This window comes from Schistocerca piceifrons, chromosome 6 (genome assembly GCF_021461385.2).
Source record: "Schistocerca piceifrons isolate TAMUIC-IGC-003096 chromosome 6, iqSchPice1.1, whole genome shotgun sequence".
Taxonomy (NCBI): Eukaryota; Metazoa; Arthropoda; class Insecta; order Orthoptera; family Acrididae; genus Schistocerca; species Schistocerca piceifrons.
In genome coordinates this window covers 84,517,667-84,541,892 of record NC_060143.1, presented here as the reverse complement: position 1 = coordinate 84,541,892, position 24,226 = coordinate 84,517,667, and the positions used below count along the sequence as shown (strand labels likewise).

Below are 24,226 nucleotides of genomic sequence, written 5' to 3'. Positions count from 1 at the left end.
TCACAGACTGACAAGAGAGAGCACAGTTATTTAGAATTTCATAGGATTAGGTATAGGATCTCTAGTGACACACATCAAACTGTTACCAGAAGTTAAGTAAATTGTACACAATCATTGTTAACAATGTTACTGGTTATTTCGTATTGTGTTGTCACATCTCTCTTCTAGTCCTGTCCTGCTGAGCAAATGCATATGTATATGGGGCCATCAAAATGTTTCTGTTTGAGGGCATTGCTACAGCATGTAAGCAACGTAGTGTGACTGATGCAGGTATATAAGCACCAAATTGAAGGCAAGGGATAAGTGTGGCATTCACAGTTTTCTGACTCACATGTAGTAAATGCAGAAATGTTAATTATGGTGATGTTACTACCAAATGCATCAAAGAGGACCAATATACCATTATTCCTCTCTTGGCTGCTGAAAGATAAACATCAGCAAATGACGAATGTGTATGGTGAAGCTTGTCTGTCAAAAACCACTGTCGTGGAATGGTGCAAGAAGGGGTGCTGCTGCTTCATGATAATGCACATTCCCATATTGCACATGTTGTAAGGCAGAAGTTACGCCATCTAAATTGGGAAACACTCTAGCACCTGTCCTGTAGTCCTCATTTCACCCCATGAGATTGTCATGCCTTCAGTCCCTTTCACACAGCAGAACACAGTGTTTTACCCAACAGCTATCTTCAACCTGGTGTCAGTGGGATCATTGTCCCTACGCTCAAAGCAATTTTATCCAGTTGGCATACCAATTCTGGATTGTAACGCCTCCGAATGGCAACTTTTTGATCTCCCCCGATAGTTATTACAAGCACGCATAGTGCCACCTTTTACAGACCAACAGTATGTAATAACTTTTCTGCTTCCATGGATTTCTGGGCTGAATTGATAGTAACATTCAGTTACAACATCCGTTAGTATTTTTTGTATCTTTGATAAATGCTGTGATGGTGTCAACCACAAAAACAACTTTAAAAGAAAAGAAAATCGATTGAAATTAGACAAGTTGTGGGCCTTAGTACTAAATCAAATGAATAGTACCAAATCTTCCCCCATTACAAGCTCCATATCATAAGTCAGTGCGACTCTGCAATCTTAGGCAGAGATCTGACAACATCAAAAATCAACAGTTGCTTGTATTAAAGCCTCTGATGATGTCTCCAGCACTGGAAAATGAAACACTGGAGAGAAAATTATGTCTTTGACTACGGCCTTACGCCCATAAAACAAATATCAGCAATTACGTTTTATTTATTAGAAATTTGAAACATTCATCATTCTTCTCATATATTGTTTCCATAAAACTTAATTTTACTGGCTAGCTTTAGGCAATTAATGCACAGCCATATATGCAAAACTGTATACGTGATCCCTCGTCCGATGACGATCAGCTGATGATTTTGTATCTTGCTTTTATTATTGGCTATATTATGAGAAGGAAAGTTGCCACTCACCACATAGTGGGGATGCTGAGTCGCAGATAGGCTCAACAAAAAAAAGACTCTCACAATTATAGCTTTCAACCATTAAGGCCTTCACCAACAATAGACAGATATACGCACACACCCACACATGCGCACACACAAGTATGACTCACACACATGACTGCAGTCTCAGGCAACTGAAACCACACTGCAAGCAGCAGCACCAGTGCATGATGGCAGTGGCGACTGAGTGGTGGTGAGAGGGGGCTGGGGCAGGGAGGGGGAGGGATAGTATAGTAGGGGTGGCGGACAGTGCTGCAGGTTAGATGGAGGGGGGGGGGGGGGGGGGGGAGGAGGAGGAGGAGGAGGAAGATCCGTCCATATCAAACCTACTAACCACTAGCAGTATCTCCACTTTGACAGCTGCCACCTGTTCCATACAAAGTAGTCCCTTCCATACAGACTAGCCACCCGTGGTCATCGCATCTGCAGTGACGAGCAGTCCCTCTCGAAATATACCGAGGGTCTCACTGAACCCTTCACTGATGGTAATTATCCTCCTAACCTTGTACAAAAACGAATCTCCCATGACTCATCTTTCCAGTTTCCCACCACCTCCCTAAGTTCCACCGTCCGGCCACAGAGGAACATTCCCGCTGTAACTCAGTACCACCCAGGACTGGAGCAACTGAATTACATTCTTCGCAAGGGTTTCAATTACCTCTCGTCTTGCCCTGAAATGAGAAATGTCTGGCCACTATCCCTCCCACCCCTCCCACAGTGGTATTCCACCAATCACTGAACCTACACAATATACTCGTCCACCTTTACACAACCCCTGCTCCCAATCCCTTACCTCATGACTCATACCCCTGTAATAGACCTAGATACAAGACCTGTCCCACACATCCACCCACCACCACCTACTCCAGTCCAGTTACTAACATCACCTATCCCATCAAAGGCAGGGCTACCTGTGAAACCAGTCATGTAGGCTACAAGCTAGGATGTAACCACTGTGCTGCATTCTATGTAGGCATGACAACCAACAAGCCGTCTGTCCGCATGAATGACCACCGACAAACTATGGCCAAAAAACAAATGGACCATCCTGTTGCTGAACACACTGCCAAACATGTTATCCTTTATTTCAATGACCGCTTCACAGCCTGTGCCATATGGATCCTTCCCACCAACACCAGCGTTTCCGAACTGCGCAGGTGGGAACTTTCCCCGCAAAACCCTCCTGGCCTCAACCTTTGTTAGTCACTGTCCTCACCCATCCAGCCCCTTACCTGTTCGCATTCCAACACCCATCATTCCACCACTACACCCAGTCTTTTTATTTATCTCCTTTTCCACTACTCCCCCCCCCCTTCCCCTCACCAGCCCTCAGTCTAACCTGCCTGCAACACTTCACTGTCTCCCACCCCCACTATACTATTCCTTCCCCTCCCCACCCCAAGGTCGTCCTAACCCCCACCTAGTCGCCATCCCATCACACATTGGTGCTGCTGCTCGCAGTCGCAGTGTGGTTTAAGTTGCCTGAGACTGCAGTAGTGTGTGTGTGTGTGTGTGTGTGTGTGTGTGTGTGGGAGGGGGGGGGGGTCATGTGTGCACACACTTGCGTATGTCTGTCTATCATTAATGAAGGCCTTAGCAGCCGACAGCTATAATTGTGACAGCCTTTTTGGTGCGCCTATCTGCAACTCAGCATCTCTGCTATGGTGAGTAGCAACTTTCCTTCTCATAATATTGTTACATTCCATCCTGGATTTTCCATTGTTTGATTTTATTATTGGCTGATTTTTTTTTATTGTCTGCATACATATGGCAAAATAAAATCATTATTATAACAAAACAATACTGTTATCGGACTACAGAGAAATCGAACATTTGGACCAAGTTTACCAGAAAGCAGAGGGTCACATTGGTAGACTGTGTCAAAGGCATATGAAACGAATGTCAGAATGGGGTTCCACAAGGATTAGTACTGGACTACTCTTGTTTTCAACCTACATGAATGACTAAAAATGACTTTAAATGAATGTTGAAAACTTGTAATGTATGGTGATGGCACAAGCACAATTATCACACAGTATAGGCGATATCTGAACACACCTACAACTGGTTCATAGCAGTAAGTTTAAGTCTTAATCTCACAAAAACTAATATTAATATATATTAACTTAGGAGTAAAGGAGAGCACAAGCCGAATAGCAGAACCACTGAGTCGCAGACAGGTGCAGAAAAGAGAAAGAAAACTTGTTAGCTTTCAGAATAAACTCTTTGTCTCCTATATTGTGTCAGCTGTATACACAATGCTGGAACTGCAATTCAGCAGGTGGAGTAGGGTAAGAGGGATTGAGTGGGAAGCTAGTGGCCCAGAACTTTTACTGTATAAAAACTAATACTATACTATTTGAACAAGGAAAAATGCACTGCAAACACTACATGTGGACATTAATAGTTAAACACTGCAGGAAACACACTGTAAAAATCATTGGGGTCTAGTTGATAGATTAAAATGCAGTCAACATACAGCATATATAAAGGCTGTTAGTGCACCTAAGTCTGTATCCAGTCACTAGCAAATGAGACAAGAACTGAAATTGAGGGTAGCAAAGCAAAAGCTGAAATGCTTAACTCTGTTTTGAAACTTTCCTTTACAATCAGAAATCAAGAATTGCCCCAATTTAATCCTCGTACCACTGAAAAGATGACTGAAGTAAGTGGTAGTGTCAGTGCGTTAAGAAACAGCTAAAATCGTTAAAACTGAACAAAGCTCCAGGACCCGATGGATTCCCTGTCAGATTCTATATTCCCCCTCTAACTATTATCTATCATAGATCCCTTGAATAAAAAACTGTATCCAGTTCTTGGAAAAAGGCACAGGTCACACCTGGCTACAAGACGGGTAGTAGAAGTGATCCACAAAACTACCATCCAATATCCTTGACACTGATTTGTTGTGGAAACTTAGAACATATTCTGAGCTCAAACATAATGAGGTATCTTGAACAGAATGATCTCCTCAATGCCAATTAGCATGGATTTCAGAAACATTGACCATGTGAAACCCACTAGCACTTTTCTCACATGACATTCTGAAAGCTTTGGATCAAGGCAGCCACATAGACGCAGTATTTCTTGATTTCTGAAAAGCATTTCACTCAGTACCACATCACAAAAGTATGATCATATGGGGTATCAAGTGAAATTTGTGACTGAATTGAGGATATTATTGGTAGGAAGGATGCAACATGTTATCTTGGATGGAGAGCGATCATCAGATGTAGAAGTGACTTCAGGTGTGCCCCAGGGAAGGGTGTTGGGACCCTTGCTGTTCATGTTGTATATTAATGACCTTGCAGACCATAGTAATAGCAAAATCAAACTTTTTGCAGATCCAACAGTTATTTATAATGAAGTGCTATCTGAAAAAAGCTGCACGAGTATTCAGTCAGATTTTGATAAGATTTCAAAGAACTGCAAAAACAGGCGACTTGCCTTAAATGTTCAGAAATGTAAAACTGTGCACTTAACAAGACGAAAAAAAGGAGTATCCCATGACTATAATATCAATTAGTCACTGCTGGAATTGACCCACTGATACAAATACCAAAGTAAACTGGTCACACAGGCTCAGTTGTGTGTAAAGCAGGCGATAGGTAGACTTCAGATTATTGGTAGAATACTGTGGGAGTGCAATCAGTCTACAAAGAAGATTGCTTACAAATCACTTGTGCTACCCAATCTAGAATATTGCTTAAGTGTCTGGGACCTGTACCAAATAGGACTAACGCCAGATACTGAATGTATACAGAGAATGGCAGCACAAATGGTCATGGGCTTGTCTGATCTGAGAGAGAGTGTCACAGCGATACTGAAGGAACTGATCTGAAGAATTTGAGAATAGACAAACTATCCTGAAAAAGTCTATTAACAAAGTTTCAAGAACCATCTTTAAATGATTATTCTAGGGATGTACTACAACCCCCTACATATCACTCCAATATGGATTATGAGGATAAGATTAGACTAATTTCTGCAAGCTCAAGGCATTCAAACAATCATTCTTTCCATGCTCCATATGTGAATTGAACGGGAAGAAACACTAATAACTGGTACAATGAGATGTAACCCTCTTCCATGCACCCCAAGGTGGTTCGCAGAGTGTAGATGTAGATGCAGCTATACTAACCAAGGAGCTCGGTTCAGAATGTTTTGTGTACAGAAGTATCTCTCATTGTTTTGACCTAAAGACAAGATTGTTGGCTTGTTTCACACATTTTTGCAATCTGCAGTGGGTTAAAACATGGTGTTTTGAATTAAACTGGTTTTGAAGATTTAATAAACTTCTTGACGAATTTGTAGATCGTTGGAAAATGGTAGATGAATGAAAATTTGTATTCCACATTCTTGTGCTGCCAAGCTATTGAGTTCTTTGTCTTTTTTTATGTTCAGCAGATGTTTAATCTACAAGGCATAAGAGACAAAGTTTACATTTTCTTCATGCCGCAATTTTTGTGCTGAACTTTGATTCAAATTAGCTAGCAATGTTAGTTCATGTTACAACACAGTTTTTTGCAAAATCAGATTGAAAATATTGCAATTTTTTATATTTTTGCAAAGGTTTCAACTTTGCACTTAATTTAGTCAATATTGGAAAGTGGAACATAAATCAAACTTTATATTTGAGAACCTTGTACTGTTAGGTTACTACGTGTGAAGTTTCACATTTGTCATATTTTTAGTACATGAACTGTAAGAAGCCTAGCTCTGAAATTCTTCGGGCATGATCATTTTGGAAGGTTCTGCCCAAAAGGTTTTGGCTGGATATGGCTCATAAAATTCTTTTCATTATTATTCTTAAGAGAACGCATGAACTTGTCAAACTGCGTTTCTTTCAACTGAATATTGCCTGAGACATAATAGCTCAAAGTCAGTAGAAACACACACTTGCTCTGCACAAAGCCACGCATGGAGTCAAACAAATGACTACATTTTGGCCAGTATTGCTTCGATGAACATTAAACGCAGCCAATGCTGAGCGGGGACATGTGCGAATGTTCCTCCGAAGTTTGATTAGTACCGATTACAAACTCCTTGGCGCATTGCCTCATGGCATAAATTGAATGATTTCACCATTTCACCAAGTTGCTGATGAACACAATGTGACATTCTGAGTGAAAGCTATACTGTCTTCAAGACCAGTAATACTGAACAAGTCAAGTGTATGATGATTATGTAGAACAGGCCATAGACATGTTGAATCATCAGGCTGCACACAACACACAATTTCAGTCATATATTACAGACAATGCTATAATGACAATATTATGGAAAGGATAGACTGCTACTCACCATATAGCAGTGTGTTGAGTCACAGACAATACATAAGCTTAATGCAGCTCACACATAAATGACCGCTGTCTGTGGCTGCCAAGGACAGACTATATGTTTAGTAGTCTTTTTGTTATGTCTGTCTGTGACTCAACATCTCTACTATATGGTGAGTGGCAATTTATCCTTTTCATAAACTTGTCATTATTCCATCCTGGATTTTTCATTATTCGACAAACAATGCTACAATTAATATTACCTTTATTAATAAACTTTTTATTGTTTACGTCAAACGCCTTCATATTTTTACATATTATATCTCAGGCTATCTTTGTGTCTATTATAAAAAAAATTGTAGACATTTTAACTGAAATAAATTCACACTAATGTCCTGAGTTGTACTCACTGGGTTGACATCCCATATCACAATTGTAGTGTCTTTCGATCCAGTGGCAAGTTTGAGACCATCTGGGGAGAAGCGACAAAACCACACCTCATCACAATGATCATTGAGTATTTGCACTGTTTCACATGGAAATTGATCCCTGCAGAAAACACATCTTTAATTATGAATTGCATAAACAATAGAAATTACAAACAATTTAGTAAACAAATGTACCTCAACAATTTACTCGTCTGTGTCAATTCTACAGCTTAAGAAAACAGGCAAGAGCATTAAAGAGGTAATACAAAATATCATGTTATTTTCAAAACTGATTTAAATTTTATAATGCCTTTCAGATATCAGTTACTGGCCAATGCAACCACAGAAAAATCCCTTAATACTGAACTACTTTTGAAAAATTATTATCTTTCACCTTTCCAGAAGTTTAAATTTTGAAGAAGTTGTCATCGTTTGAAGGTCTGTGATACCACTGATGTTGAGTTAAGAAGCACTTTACTCTGAAGCAAACTGTAGTACATTAAAATAAAATGAAATGATTTTGATCATCTTGATCTCCACAGCTGATTCTAGTTAATATTAATATAAAAGCACCACAGCTTAATTGTTATACATTCAATATGTCATGACTGACTTCATTCAAAAGATACACTGCCAACAGTCTTCATAACAAATCCCTACAGTGTTGTGACAGTATTATGATTTAGTTATCTCTCATAAATTAAAGGCAAATTCTGGAACTTGACATTCACATAAACACCCCATCGATTGTCTGGCAGAAGCACAGAGTAGTGAGTGCTATCGCACGCCAAATTGCCTATGCTCACTGTTCACCATGCTACTGTCATGTGATGGATGGAGTGTTTATACGATTGTCATGTTTCAGAATTTGCCTTTAACATTACGTTTGATAACTTGACTTCTTAAGTCATGTTGGCAGTGTAATCTGATGATGTTCTTTCGAACAAAGCTGGCCGTGAATCAATAAATGGGTATCAATACTGCTGTGGTGGTTTCTTATTAATATTAATATAGAAATAATACTTTTAGTTATTAGGTTTGCCCTAGACACACCCTGGATATAACTTCTGAAACAATCCTCTTTGACTAACTACAAGCACATGAAAATCAGTTAACAATGTGAACAAATTGCAAGAACTTCAATGTTTCACGTAACTTCAGATTATGTAGTGGAAAAGTCTATTAACTCTAGTTACAAAGCTTGGGGCCTAATACTACGAAGTGACTGTGACAGTGACACATTCAGAATATACACTCCTGATGAATATTAGTCCACAGGGCCTTGTTATTGTATGGTTCCTATGATACACGAGTCTATGGCTGGAAGTATTTATTTGGTTTATTATAGGACCTGAAGATGATGCAAACTTAACGTTCAAACCAAACATCTAAATAATAAATACTTTTAAAATACAGCTGTGGTGTTCCATTTCCACTACTTCTATTGTCAGCTACTGTCCCATGTCCACAAGATTGATGGACTTTCATAAGACAATAAATAGACAAATTTTCCATGTCACATCATACATAAAATTATTTATTTACAGGTGCTGACATAAGATTTCTAGTTACAGATTGTTCAAAACAAACAAAGTACTTGAGGTGGAAGAAAACTACCAAAATACCAAACTGCCTTTATGGCAACAGCTATGTGAGGTTGCAGTGCTAATACTGAGCCAGAGAAGACAAAGTTAAAGGAGTATGCTTAGCTCAGATAGATTAAACTAAATAAATGGTATTTCTTCTCCAGAACATAATCTGTTTACATTTGAGGAACTGTGAATGCTAATCTGTTTTCAGTCAACTATCCCACCCATAATTCAAGAACATTTTGATTAACATCAATCGGTCACTAAGTACAGACAGCAAGGAGTGTTTGACTTATGTTTCAGCGACCAGATTTGAGGGTTTCCTGGACACATTCAGGCAGCAGTAGCATTTAAATCAGTGGTGGAAAACTTGTTAGTAATTACTCTTCTCACAAATCGAAGTACAGTCGGTAACCCTTATTTAAATCATTTAAAGAACAAAGTCATTTAGTAACACCTAATAAATCTTTCTTTGTCAAACCATGGAACAGTTACGCGTGACACATCGGATGTGTGCCACACACTATGTGGACAACATGAATGGCTGTTGAGAATATTTTTTCTCTGGCATACAGAGCAAAGGAACATTTCAAACTGTAGGAAGAGAGTTAACAAGAAAAATGCAGAGGGAAGAGCCATAAAGACCACTGGCCCTAAATAATAATCAACTACACAAGAGGAACTGGAAGTAACTAAGGAAACTCAGCTTCTCTAATGCAGTGTTTCTACTGACTCCTTCCATCTATTTTGGGCAATTCTCCCATTTTTTACAACAACAACAACAACAACAACAACAACAACAAAGAAAAAGAACAATATTAATACTAGACAGAATTATACCCACTTGTGTCTCTCATCTTACTTTTTCCCTTTCCAGTGTCCACTCCCAAAATACGACAAGGATTGGATCCTAAAATCAAACCATCTATCCCTTTTAGGTTTCTGATAATTTGTTATCAGTTTTCTGCATTTCATTTTATTATTTTACTGGCTCTTTACTGAAAGCAATACAGCCATTAAAATTACTTATTTAGGTTAGTGAAGACAGTTACATTTTAAGTATACAGTTATTTTATACATATATAAGTTTACAAATGTTGGTGTTTAATATATCACATATTTCTAACTACTTCCTGTAGGTACCATGCTGTTAAACTGCTAATTTCAAAACTTTTCTGACTCATCAGTGTTTTAGCATTCATCAGCAAGGGAATCTGCATTATTAAATAGTTTCCCTACAGTTTATTTTGCTGTGGAGTGTATACAAAGGCATTAATCTTTCTCAACTAAACATACTGTTTTCAATTTGTATTTGTATTTTCTATTGAGCATTCATACCCTCTCACTTTGAATGGAATATGGTATAGTTTGCATTTGGGTCACTGGTCACAAATCCAACAAGCAAAAATATCTTTTAACTTACTAAAGTGCATACAAATATCACAAACTGAAATGAAGGGCCTGACTTCAGTAGTATGTCTAGACTTCCACATAAATTGAAGATAAGGTATCTATGAATGTATATAGTATGCATCATGATAGTGAATTCATTGGGACAAACAGATTAAGAATTCACCTGAATTATTCACTATGCCAGTAACAGATGATTACCTTCCAAAGTATTGTGACATCCAGTCTCATTCAGTTAATTCACCCATTCCTCAAATTTACACTTCAGAATAAATGGCATGTGAACCTCACATGTTTTCATAGGACATCCTTTGCAGCGATTCAGCTTTCCATAACACTGGACAGGGTACAACTATATCCTCGTTTCTTGTTTTCATCAATGGAAATATGATACAACAAGTGCATCAGCTGACTGCACAGAATTTCGCATTCTATACCACATAGGGTAATAAAAGCAAAGGGAAAATTGGAGTATATACCAACAAAAAGTTAAATGATTCTTCATCAAGAAAAAGCTGTATCTGTTTGATTATTTTGTAATTTGTGCTGATCAATTCATTATGCAGAATTACCTGATAACTGACTAGGCTGCCAACCATCTGGGTAAACTTATTATCTCTCTCTTTTTTAAAATATGTGAGTAGGCCCAGAAATCTTTCATTGCAATCTGATTTTTAAAATTATATTGATAAATAGCGAAAATAACTTCTCTACTTCTGAATATATACGACTGTTCTGAAAGTCATGAAAAGCAGCAAGTATTTCTTAATTAACTGATGTAGGTCATGTAAACTGAGCACCAAGTTTGAGGGACTCTTCCTTCAAATACAGGAAAATATGCAAATGGTGTGTCTAAATAGTTGGCACTCAATCTGAGTTACAGACGGGAGGAAGCCTGCTCTGATCTGCTTAAGGTATTCAATGCCTTTTTCATGACGTGGCACCAAGCGACAAAAGATGGGTGTGTATTTTTTATCTAAGACTGAAGAATAGGTTCACAGGATGGTGACACACCTTCACTCCAAAGCCAAAGACCTTACGAACTAGCAATCAGCACAGGAAGTTATCAAGACACTTTGCAGTGGCAATGGAGTCATTTCCTTCATTTTGTGGAATGAGATGATACCGTGAACAGCAAGTGCAACACTGTGACACCTCTCAGTCATAGAGAAGCCATTAGGAGAAACAGGTCACACGATAATATGAAAGCAATCCAAATTCACCATAATCATGTAGCACCACATAGCTCTTTGGCAACAAATATGATGGTTTGCAAACAAGTTCATGCCCATGGTTCCCGTCCCCTATCTACTACACAGTACAGACTATGTCATGTATAACTTTGTATACAAGACAAGCATCTTCAAACATATGAGCAATTTGAACAACGCTCTAACTATTAGTGAAGACCTTATGAGTGCTTTTTTATTTCTTTTAGTACAGTTGTCATAATACACTTGAAGATTGCAGTACATATTTTCTGGCAACTTTCCGTGTTGATGCCTTCTGTTATAATGTGAAGTACGTTATATTTTGGTTATCATACCAAAGGAAGACACGATGCAAACAACTACATGCTTATGAATTTTCCTACCTTAAACAATCTAATATGCTATATGAAAGATGACAGGTCTGGATCTGTTTGAAATTTACACTGTAAATTCATATAATATGTGGATATGATACGAAAAGACCCAAAGAACAAAATTTGCACTATACAGGAACAGATGCTACAGGTTTGCCCTTTCCTATGTTTGCCCTTTCCTATAAACTCAAGCATTATATACACCTGTTCCTTTTAACATGCTACATAAGATCTGTTCTGTCAGTTGTCGATAGAAGTAGCACTAAGTCTTCATATATTTCAAAGAGACAGCTCGGCACTGGACTTGACTATGCTGCAGACAGCTGCTAAATTACCACAAACAATAATTCTATCTACATTCTGAAATATATCCTGTAGAAATTATATATGAATTAAAAAATAATTTTCATAATCATGAAATTCACTACACCTAGTGTAGATTTCTGAGATTTGAAATATAACAGGATCCTGAACTTTAGATGTCAAAATTCTAGTTTATCCAGCGTAACACATATAACGAAAAGTGTCTGTCTGATTTAAAATTTCACACAGTGACAGACTAGCAGCTGAATGGATATTACATTTCCAATGGTTATTTAATTATTAGCACAAACAAAAAAAACATAAATTTAAACAAAAGTAGCTCTCATTCTACAACAAGTGCCATGCAAGGCTGCTCCATGACTGAATTCTGCATAAACTAATGTCATATTGCAATACACATTTTTTTAAGTTTTAAAACATGCAGCAGCAGTGGACTATGCAAAGCACTTGAAATGGGTATTATAATAACTATGAACCAATTAAGCATCTCATAACATAATGTTGAAAATACTATTATCTCTATCATAAAACAATATTCTCCTTTACTAAAATGGAAGGCCAAGTGTTTTCTTAAATTTCAGCCCTAATTTTTCCTGTTTCACAATAGTGAAAAACTAGCACATGCTGGGTCACATTTCACACAAGCATGAATTCAGTAAAGCAGAGCCACAGCAGCACCTTTCCTTGCTTACACCAAAATGTTCTCTATGTGCGGGCCAGTCATTCAGAGTACTCTCTTATTTTTATAACCATTTTCTATCTGTAGATAAACATAATGCCCATCTGGTGTTGAAACTCCTATAAGAAAGACTTAATAGTCAGGCAGGCAAGTAAATAAGCATGGCAAAATGAAAGACCAACTGGAAGGGGGAAAAAAGTTACAATTTTAATGCACCACTGATTATGTCATTTAGTGATGGAGCAAATCTTTCTGACTGGGTGAGGATTGGACAGGAAATTGACCATGTGCTTGAAAGTAACTATTGTTTTATTTGCCTGAAGTGATTTGAGGAAATAACAAGAAGAAACAAAAGCCACGAGAGCTGAACAGGGATCTGAGCCCTACATCTCCCAATAAAAGTCCAATACCTTAAACAGTGCAACACCTCATCTGTTAGCAGATCAATTTGTTGTTGGACCAGTGGCTAGTAGAGACTGCAACTCACTCAGTGACAAAGATATTTCCCAGATCTTAGCTATGTATGATCCAAATTTTAAACAAAGATACCCCAAAACATGAAAATGTGTGTGCAGAGAATGTTATAAATACACCACGTAAGGAACAGTTTTCTTTGTAAATGTGGCACACTAATCCTAGGAAAGCTAAAGATCATTTTACTCACATGAAGAAAACTACTGAATCCATACTTGCTGAAATAAAAGTACTTTTACTACTTAATTTCCACATTAAATCTCTCACCAGTAGCCAACGGAGATAGGTACTATCAACTAACAACATGAAAAAAATGCAAACAAAGCTCACTATGCATCAAACAAGTTATAATCATTAACCCCTTAACATACTGATTTTGTTTTCAAATTATGTTACAAAAACTGATATTTTTTTGAAAAACATACCATAATGAATGACATTACATATAGAAATACAGAGAGAGTTCTTAAAGCTCAAAATAATGAGTTAAAAATTTTGGAGACCACCAACAATAAAACCCCAAGTATACTCGTGCACTGGAATTTTAGCTAAAATATCCTGAAACTTGAAGTCATTTTTTGGTTTCTGTGCAGGTATGAAGTCTAACCATATATTTCACAACAGTTTCCTGTGAACATAAATCTTGGAGGAGCTGACTGGAGCACAGTGGCTGTATTTATCTCATACCACTGGTGATCACTTGTCACTCAACTGATGAATTGTCATCACGTTTGGCCTCTAATGAAGTAACATCACATTCTTCACTTTCTGATCTGCAAAATACAATGTCAAACTCAGGATCACTGTAGCCATCCTTTTTTGAAAACATTACCTAATCAACATACAGGAGAGAGGCTGAAAATGTGTGTTTTGTTGTCGAGTACCCAAAGCTGCACACAGCAAAGATGATATCTAGTAGCAACCACCTCAACCAAATCACAGCAGCTGGGATACAAACGTACGACCATATGCTCTCTAGTGGCTTGAACACTTAACTGTCAGTGCTGAAACGGGTATAAGCGGGGTTTTATTATTTTTTCTTTAAGGTCTGTTCTTAAGTTGCCCAAGTATGCTTGGGATTTTAAGTTCCTGCCAAAATAAGAAAAATGAGATATCATGGTGTTTTATGTTAAGAGGTTAATAGTGTTAGTGACATTTCAGCAAGAATTATTGTCCCTTTGTTGCTATCATAAACAATAGCAAACATTACTTGCCTGGAACAATGGTGGTCAACAAGGAGCGAGACACCCGCAAGCCCTTCTTCTGTTAAGGTGTTGTGGTAGGGGCAACTATGCTTCTGGTGTTCCACTGCTTGGCACAGCAGCGTATGGAGTCTGCACACAACACAGCACACACTAATACTAAGATAGTGTACACAACAACACCAAGAGCAAAACTACCTGATTTTAATGTATCTGTGTATTTTCAGACAATGAGTTCTTAGCTGCTATTCGAGTGTTACAGTTATTATTATGAACTCAAGTGAATAGTCCCAGAAACAACAATTAAAGATTTTTTTTAAGTGATGGCATCCCTGATAATTTAGATTCAGTAAATGTACTAGGGTAAGATATCCTAAAACTGATAGAACTTTCCAAAAACTGATACACCCAGCCCATGATAATATCTCTCAAAAATGTTCCTACTGTTTGTTATGCTGCAACCATTTAGGAATAATCAGTCATAATTTGTTTTTTCTTTAGAAACTTCACTTGGGAGGCAAAAAATAATTTTGAGGAATAGCACTTTCAGACTGAAAATAAATGTGCACACACTTCCAGAATACTGCCACACTTATGCAAATACTGATTATACATCCACCAAATTTGTGTTACATACACAATTTTCTGTGTTCTATCTGCTGTATTATTAATTATTCTCACATTTATTATATGATGCTAATTATCAAGCAGTCAATATAATCCTTAAACATGATACACTCCATTCCAAAATATGACACAGTCAATTCCCAAACGTGATACACTGGTTGCCTACGGCCCAGCCACGAGTTACACACGGGTGTACTGCGGGCTGGCCTTCCCATACACCAGCAACATAACTGTGGGGAGACATCATCTCCAGCAGCAAACCCACAGCTGAAAAAGAAGTAGGCCAAAATCAGAAGAGCCAGAAAGCTACGGCTGTAACCAAAGCTGTGTTAAGTACATAAAAGAAGAAGTAAACTGGGGAGACTTATTCTGATCCCAACATCACTTTGAAGAGTGATGGCAGCAAGAAATCCACACTAGATCCTATCGCAATGAAAGATCCAGCATGTGTAGATGTAGAAGATTATATCTTGGCTACATTTCAAGCAGGAAAGAGGAATCCATGCAGCTAAAGATATGTTTGTATCATACAAACAGTACTGGAAAATGACCTGTTAGTTATGTCTCAACAGAAAATAACAAAATAATTTTTCATTTAAATGAAAAAGACCTTTCCAACAATGGAAGGTTGGAAGATAACCTCTCCCCTAAATCCAATTCCCTCCTCATCCCAAAGACAACCTGCACACCCACTTTCTGGGGCTCCAAAATACCAACACACACAACAATCCTGGACACCCCATTGTAGCTGGTTATTAGGCCCCCACTGAAAGAATTTCAGCCCTGACTGACCAACACTTTCAACCAACTGTCAAAACTCTAGCCTCTCAAATCAAAGATATCAACTGCTTCCTTCACTGACTCCTCACAATCCACACTCCTTCAACACTGTTGATGCCACTTCCCTGTACAAAGATACTCCTCATGGTCCTGCCGTTCTTGAACACTATCTCTACAAACATCCTTTAGACTCCAAAGCCATTGCCTCATTGCCCACACACCTTACTAACTCTATCCTAACACAAAACTACTATTCCTTTGATGGAACAGTATACAAACAAATCTGCAACACAGATACTGGCACTCACATGGAATCCTCCTGTGCCAACATGTGTAAGGGCCACATCTTCGTAGCCTCCCAAACCCCTTGTCTGGTGCAGTTTCACTGATACTATCTTCATTATCTGGACTCGAGGCCAAGACATCCTTTCCTCATTCCTTAAAAACCTCCCATCCGCTTCACATGGTCCTGCTCAACCCAGTGTGACACTTTCTTGGACATTGACGTACTCCTCTCTGATGGTTCCATCCACACCTCCGTCCACATTAAATCCCCCAACAATACCTGTATTTCAACAGCTACCATCGCATCTGCAGCAAAAAAATCCCTCCCATACAACCTGGTCACCTGGGGACAAGAACTCCATTGCCCAGTACACTGAAGGTCTCACAAAGGCCTTCACAGACAGGAACTATCCCTCAGACCTAGTCTACAAACATATTTCCTGTGCCATATCCCCCACACACCCCCAATCCTGCCACTACCTTCAAGAACCAGCTAAACAACTGAGCCACATCCTTTTGTCATGGCTTTGATTATCTGCCATCATCCCCTAAAGTGAAGGGCATCCTACCTAAGATACTTACCTCTCTTCCTAAAGTGGTGTCCTCTTCCCCACCCAACCTCCACAACATCCTAGTCCATCCCCCTATGCTACTCCCAATCCCAACCCCTCACCACAGAGATCATATTCCTGCAGAAGACCAGGCGCAATATCTGCACAATCCATTCACCCAGCATTTCCTATTCCAGTCCTGTCACGTACTTATCCTGTCCCACCAGAGGTCAAGTCACCTCTGAAAGCAGCCGTCATATCCCAGCTCTGCTGCAATCACTGCAATCACTGACTACCAAAAAGCTGTCCACCAGGAAGAATGAACACTGCCAAACTGTGGCCAAGACTAAAGTGAAACACACTGTTGCACAACATGCAGCTGAAAATAACATGCTTGATCTAAATCACTGCTTCACAACCTAGGCCATCTGGGTCCTCTCCTCCATCAGCAGTTTTTCTGAACTGTGCAAATGGAAGTTATCCTTACAACACATTCTCCACTCCCGAAATCATCCCAGACTCGAGCTATGGTAACCCACTGACCACACACCCTCCACCCAACAGTTTCTGTCCCCCCCCCCCCCAATCCTATCACCACCTCCTGATTTACATTCCCTCCCCCTCACTGTACACACTGTCAACACACCTACCTGCATTTACTCCTCTCCTTTCCTGCTCCCCATTGCCCCACACCCCATTCCCCTGCCCTTACAACCTTCCGAGACTGCACCTGATAGCTTCATCCTGCTACTCTTTAGTTGCACACTCTGGCAAGTAGCTCTCTCCTCTCTCCCCACCCATAGTCTGCTAGCCCTACCCCGTCCCACTCCAAATTGCTTCTCGCATCCCATGCAACAGTTGCATTCTGGCCGGAAATAGAACTCATGAGTGCATGAGATTTGCTTGTTTTCGCGAATGTGTTTTTATTATCTGGAGAGGATTTGGCTGAAAGATCAACGTGTAACAGTCTTTTTGTTGTGCCTGTCTGCAGCTCAAAAGTTTCATTTTCTAACAACCCTACCACAACAAAGGTCAAAATTTTAATAACGCTGCTAAATACTGCATTATCGGGCAACAACAGTCATATTATGTGGCAGGTGTCATTAGAGCACAGTTAATAGTCATTTCATGTAATAATGAAGAAACTAGGCACTCGTCTTTTTGTGTTTCCCACGCTGGTCTCGTCGTAAAATCATGGCTCAATCGTTGAAAATCTAGGTGGTTATGATTCCAAGCTCGGATGCAAAGAGGCCTAGGTTTTATCCTGCTATATTCAAAAGTTTTGTAGATGCGCTTCTCAAACCATTCTTGGAGATTAAACCTTTCAAAGTTAGCACAATAGTGATGTAAAAAAATAATTAGCACTCCGAATTTAAGTTACACTTCCTTTTAACTGCTTTTATTGCAATATCACGTATCACACAAAACATCACTTCACAATACAAAACATACTTGAAAACATCTCTCTCACAGTCACTGTTAAAGTTCACATTTTATAGGCGGACTACGTTATGCGTCTTTCCAACATGACGTCCAACACTTGACTTTTTCAAGGTCCAACTCTCTAACAAGTCAAAAACCAACTAATAATCGCTTACGTGCCCAAAAATCAGAGTTACAAGTACGTGAAAGATCATAGTGACAAAGGAAAGAATACACATAAGAATAATATCATTGCAATATAAACATATCGATGTATCACAAAAGAAATCAAATCTGAATGTTGTCTCAGAAATATGTCAACTACTTTGCAGAAACACAGTAGAATATTACTGGTATCGAGAAGTTCAGGTGAAGTGCCGTAATGGTTGCGTAATTCAAGCACCATTACAATCTCCACGGTGAGTAGCAATCATTCTTTTTCATGATACTGTTAAAAAGACATTTCTCTTATTAATAAGACCAATTTGATAGGGAAATTGCCAATTTCTTAAGTTGCTACTCACGTGGAAAATGTCAAACAAGAAATCTGTTTTGTGTTTAACAGCCCTGTTGAAGTTCACGAAAAAATATGAGACAGCGATCTCCTTTTGCGTATCTCTTATTTTATGTTAGTGTCAATATAATAAGTATAATTGTAAGCAATCCCCATCCATTTCTAGCTGACTAAACCGTATCAAAACCAGGAGAGAATAAATAAAGAAATTTCTGTCATTCCACCGGCAGGCATAGATTTCATGTCATTGTTCGTTTACACTGAACTGAATTTTAGACTACAAACACTAGAGTTATTCTATTTTCCATGTGAACTGTCAATATAGAGCATTGTTAAAGCTGGCAGTTGTAAAACTTGCATGCTATCATCAGTTTACACAAAACAAATATAAAAAACTATAAAAGAACACATTGTAAAATGGAGTATAATTTTTATAGAAGATAATTATGCAACATTCTCAAATGTACACATGAAGGAAGGTGTCCCCCACTCAAGTGAGTAGCACAGAATAAAAATAATCCAAACAGCAGTCAGTAAAGCTGATGTGACTGCCTACAGTTCTCATATCTAATTTAAAAGGGTAAAAATATAACCTATTACAAAATAGATGTATATGAGATATTAAATGATTACATTCATTATACATTTGAGAACAGGTAATTGCAAAACAAGTGTGTCTTTCTTTTCATAACTGATAATTGCTCTTGTTCAGTTGATGCACTATTTTATACTCAAATCTAATGATAATAATCTTTAGTCTCAAAGTGACTCTCACTCACAAGTAACAGACTAGTGTTTAGCATACATGTCTGCCTTGATGATACCAGTGATATCACTAAAATTGCTTGATTAGAAATGCCTTCAGAAACAGCATTAGTTCAACAGCATTAGTTGAAGTACATAGAGCCCATCATTTACTATATTACATCACAATGTCCAGTTTCCTAAAAAAAAAAACAACACCTGGACGTAATGCTCAATTATAAATTAAATGTTGATATAATCTGTTTCACTGAATCTTAGTTATGAAATGACAAAATAAAATTAAGCTCAATAGCTGGATTTACACTAGAGAATTCTTCACACGTGGTGGTACCCCAATTTTTGTGAATGAGCAGATAAATTTAAAGATGGTGAATATATATTGCATAATCCCAGAAAAAAAACTGAATTATCTACATCCTAACTGCCAGAACTTTACTTCACAACAATAGTCATTAACACAAATAGAACACCAAGTTGTAATTTGTTTATTTTTATGAACAAACCGGAGGTTCTACTGAACAGGCTCAACCCATTAAACATGAAGACAGATGCTTTGTGATCAGTTTTAACACTGATCTTCCACCCATGGGAAAAAAGGCCAGTATTGAGAGGGATGCTTTACCAAATATAACAAAAGTATTACGTCAGGTCCCCACAATATGCTTCCCAAAAAGATCAAGAGCAGATATGAATTTCATCAATGATCAAATATATATCTCAGGAATAAACTATGTCTTCATTATAAATGAATTGTGCCTTGGATACTGTGACCACGAAGCAACGTTACTATTTTTATTTTTTCATTTACTTATGAGGTTCCATGGAACAGTGCGAGCCAAAGCAGTGTGATTATGAAACAAGCCAGTGCACAGCTGACAAAATGCCAACAAAAGTTTATAAACAAACAAACTAAAGAATAAATAAAACATGAAAAACATTGTCAGCTAGTATACAAATGAATAACACATAGCGAAAATTTCTCAATCACTCCTATACAGAATAGGAGTGCCATAAGTAGGGACTTGAAAATGTAGCATGTTTCTGGCAAAATTCGCCTTTTTTTTTTAATGATTAAACAAACAAATTTAAAAGGTTGTCACATTAAGTGAAGATGAAGCCTTAATGCTCTGCAGTAACTTTCTGGTGATTGGGGAGCCTCTGACTGGAATGTTTGCTTTTGCAAAAATGTCAACAGTTTCTTTTCTGAAATGGTGTTTGGTTATTTTCTGTTTTGGATTTACTTAGGTTTTCAACAAACAATTGTTTCCGAAAAGCAGCAGCATTCTCCTGCTGGTGAACTGAGTACATAGCCGATTTAAGGTGTTTCTCAACATTATTTTTCTTTTCGCACCCAAATCTATAATTAGAAAATCCACAAAAAATTTCAACCTTTTATGAGCATTCATAGATACGCAACTCACACTTGAAAACTGAGTACATAGCCGATTTAAGGTGTTTCTCAACATTATTTTTCTTTTCGCACCCAAATCTATAATTAGAAAATCCACAAAAAATTTCAACCTTTTGTGAGCATTCATAGATACGCAACTCACACTTGAAAACACTACAAACAGAACTGAGAAGGCATTTAGCATAGATTAGCATAGATGTACAACTGAAAATAACTCTTATTTACATGTTCGAGATAGAATTTCTGTGCAACCAAAATATGTGGAAAGGTTTTCTATTTCGATCACTGTAGTGCTGACACTATACACTGGCAGGCAGTCATGGGCATAAACAAACAAATTATGACCACCAGAGGGGAGAGGAGTGGTGGATGGAAGCAAGTCCTGCCCCTGTCTTGCAGGGCAGCAGCCTACACCCATGTTCTGAATTTCACCAAAAGCAGAACTGACACTGGGTAACAGGTATTACCAATCCCTTCTTCTGACATGGACATGAACATGTTTGTATGGGTGCACGACAACAAGGTCTTTAGCACCCGCACAAAAACAGACTGACATGATTGTCAGAAAAATACACAAAACAGGAAGATAAAACTGCATGTAAAACACAGGTAACAAAAGCTGGAAAACTATGTGCGTACCCACAAAGAAACTCAGAGCAAAGTATTGGATCAGTAGTAAACCATTAATGACACAGTAAGAAAGTGGTATAAGGAGCTAAAACAATATACAGGGTGATTCAAAAAGAATACCACAACTTTAGGAATTTAAAACTCTGCAACGACAAAAGGCAGAGCTAAGCACTATCTGTCGGCGAATTAAGGGAACTATAAAGTTTCATTTAGTTGTACATTTGTTCGCTTGAGGCGCTGTTGACTAGGCGTCAGTGTCAGTTGATGCTAAGATGGCGACCGCTGAACAGAAAGCTGTGTTTAGTGATGAAGCAACTTTCCACACTAACGGGAAAGTCAACCGTCACAATGTCTGTATATGGGGCACTGAGAATCCGTGGGAAACAACTCAGTATGAATGTGACTCGCCTAAGGTGAACGTTTTCTGTGCCATTTCAGCCAATAAAGTTTTTGGTCCCTTTTTCTTCGAAGGTGCTAGTGTAACTGGACTACAGTACCTGGAGATGTTAGAGAATTGGCTGTTCCCTCAGCTCGAACAAGAAGCACAACAATTCATATTTCAGCAGGATGGAGCGCCACCACATTGGCACTTACCTGTCCGTAACTACCTGAATGTCAACTACCCGAGGCGATGGATCGACCGCCAGGCAGCCCGTGACAGAGCACTTCATCACTGGCCTCCAAGAAGCCCTGATCTTACACCCTGCGATTTTTTCTTATGGGGGTATGTTAAGGATATGGTGTTTTGGCCACCTCTCCCAGCCACCATTGATGATTTGAAACAAGAAATAACAGCAGCTATCCAAACTGTTACGCCTGATATGCTACAGAGAGTGTGGAACGAGTTGGAGTATCGGGTTGATATTGCTCGAGTGTCTGGAGGGGGCCATATTGAACATCTCTCAACTTGTTTTTGAGTGAAAAAAAACCTTTTTAAATACTCTTTGTAATGATGTATAACAGAAGGTTATATTATGTTTCTTTCATTAAATACACATTTTTAAAGTTGTGGTATTATTTTTGAATCACCCTGTAGAATGTCAACGTGGCTGGCTGACCACAAGAATAAAAAAAGGAAAAGCCAGCCACTCTGCAACACACTAAGACCTCCAGCCTAAAAGTTTAGGCCGGAGTCCAGACACATCACAAAACTTTAAAACCTTAAATGAGGGATCCTTTCGCCGTACTAAAAAGCTATGTGTGAGAAGGCAGAACCCAATTCTAAGACGCGTGAGCGTGACTTCATTCCACCTGAGCAACTGGCAGGAGGAACGCCAAGGCTGGGCTGTTGACTTCACCAACTGCAGATTACTGGTCGTTACCGCCAGCCATACCTCATCCCACAACTGCATGCACTTCCTGTGTGGTGCAGAAACAACAGCCTGCAAGGGAATGGGACACTGTGCTACATATTGTCCTCTGTAGGCCTCCTTGGCAGCCCGATCAGCGTGTTCATTTCCCCATATCCCCACATGACCTGGCACAAAGCCAAATGACACCTGCTTACCCTGCCATTGGAGCAAGTACAGTTGGTCATATATCAGCTGGACCAATTCCTCAGCTGGGTACAGGTTCTGTAATGATTGTAAGGCACTAAGGGAATCTGAGCAAATGAGAAACAGTTTGCCCCGAATACAATGCATCTGCTCCAGAGCCTTCAGGATCGCATGGAGCTCTGCCGAGAAAATTGTATACTCATCAGGAAGACGAATCCTGGTGACATGGTCAGGAAACACGGCAGAGCAGCCAAGGGAATTCCCTTACTTGGAGCCATCAGTGCACAGGATTGTGAAACTGTGATGCATATCTAAAAGGTTAAAAGACAGAGATTTAAATGTAAAGTCTGATGTACGAGCTTTCTTAAAATTTGTCAAGTCTAAAATAAGTCTGGGCCTTCGGAGAAAGCAAGGTGGAAATCTGCTCCTACCGCAATGTAAAACATGAAGACTGGCCCCACACAACTCTAGAAGGCAATCCCGTGCATGAGTCCCATAGGGCCTCGTTGCCTGTTGCTGGTCATGGAAAAGCCTTGCCAGTGGAAGCTGAGCAATCGTATGGTAGGTATGTGTGTATGGTGTGGACAGTGTTTTACAGGCCTGACGCACCATAAGTAGTTGTCTGCACAGAGACTTGGTATGGGGCTTGTTCTGAATGCCCCACTGGACAAGCGAATCCTTTCATAGTGCACCACGTCCAACATCTTTAAGAGTGTCTCACAGACCCATACTCCATGCACTCATAATCGGGCCAAGATCACACAAATTCCTTGTAAAACTGGAGCAGACAAGTTCTGTCTGGTCCCCATGTACTGTAACTAAGACATTTTAAAATAACTGAAGCCTTAAGTGACCATTTTTTCAGGTCCGTAAGATGTGGTAAGCATGTAAGCTTAGAGTCAATTATGAGGCACAGAAACCTCACTGTTTCTTTAAAAGTAAGGACAGTGTCCCTCATCCCCAACTGAAGAAAGTTTAAAGAGGAACAAGAACAGTTACAAAAACCCAAGTACACTATGTGATCGAAAGGATTGGGACACCTGGCTCAAAATGACTTACAAGTCCGTGGCGCCCTCCATCAGTAATGTTGGAATTCAACATGGTGTTGCCCCACCCTTGGCCTTGATGATAGCTTCCACTCTCACAGGCATACGTTCAGCCAGGTGCTGGAAGGTTTCTTGGGGAATGGCAGCCCATTCTCCATGGAGTGCTGCACTGAGAAGAGGTATCGATCTGGTGAGGCCTGGCACAAGTCGGCATTCCAAAACATCCCAAAGGTGTTCTAT

At 39.1% G+C, this 24,226-nt stretch overlaps 1 protein-coding gene across 1 annotated transcript in view; it reads right to left on the bottom strand.

Moving 5' to 3' along the window:
- Positions 1–24,226, bottom strand: part of LOC124802988 (WD repeat-containing protein 26) — a 145,621-nt gene that overhangs the window by 66,143 nt on the left and 55,252 nt on the right. The window contains exons 6-7 of the mRNA XM_047264088.1: positions 14,472–14,591; positions 7,179–7,317 (exon numbers count right to left, since the gene is read on the bottom strand). Coding sequence (XP_047120044.1) covers positions 7,179–7,317; positions 14,472–14,591 — 259 coding nt within the window. The remainder of the gene's footprint in view (positions 1–7,178; positions 7,318–14,471; positions 14,592–24,226) is intronic.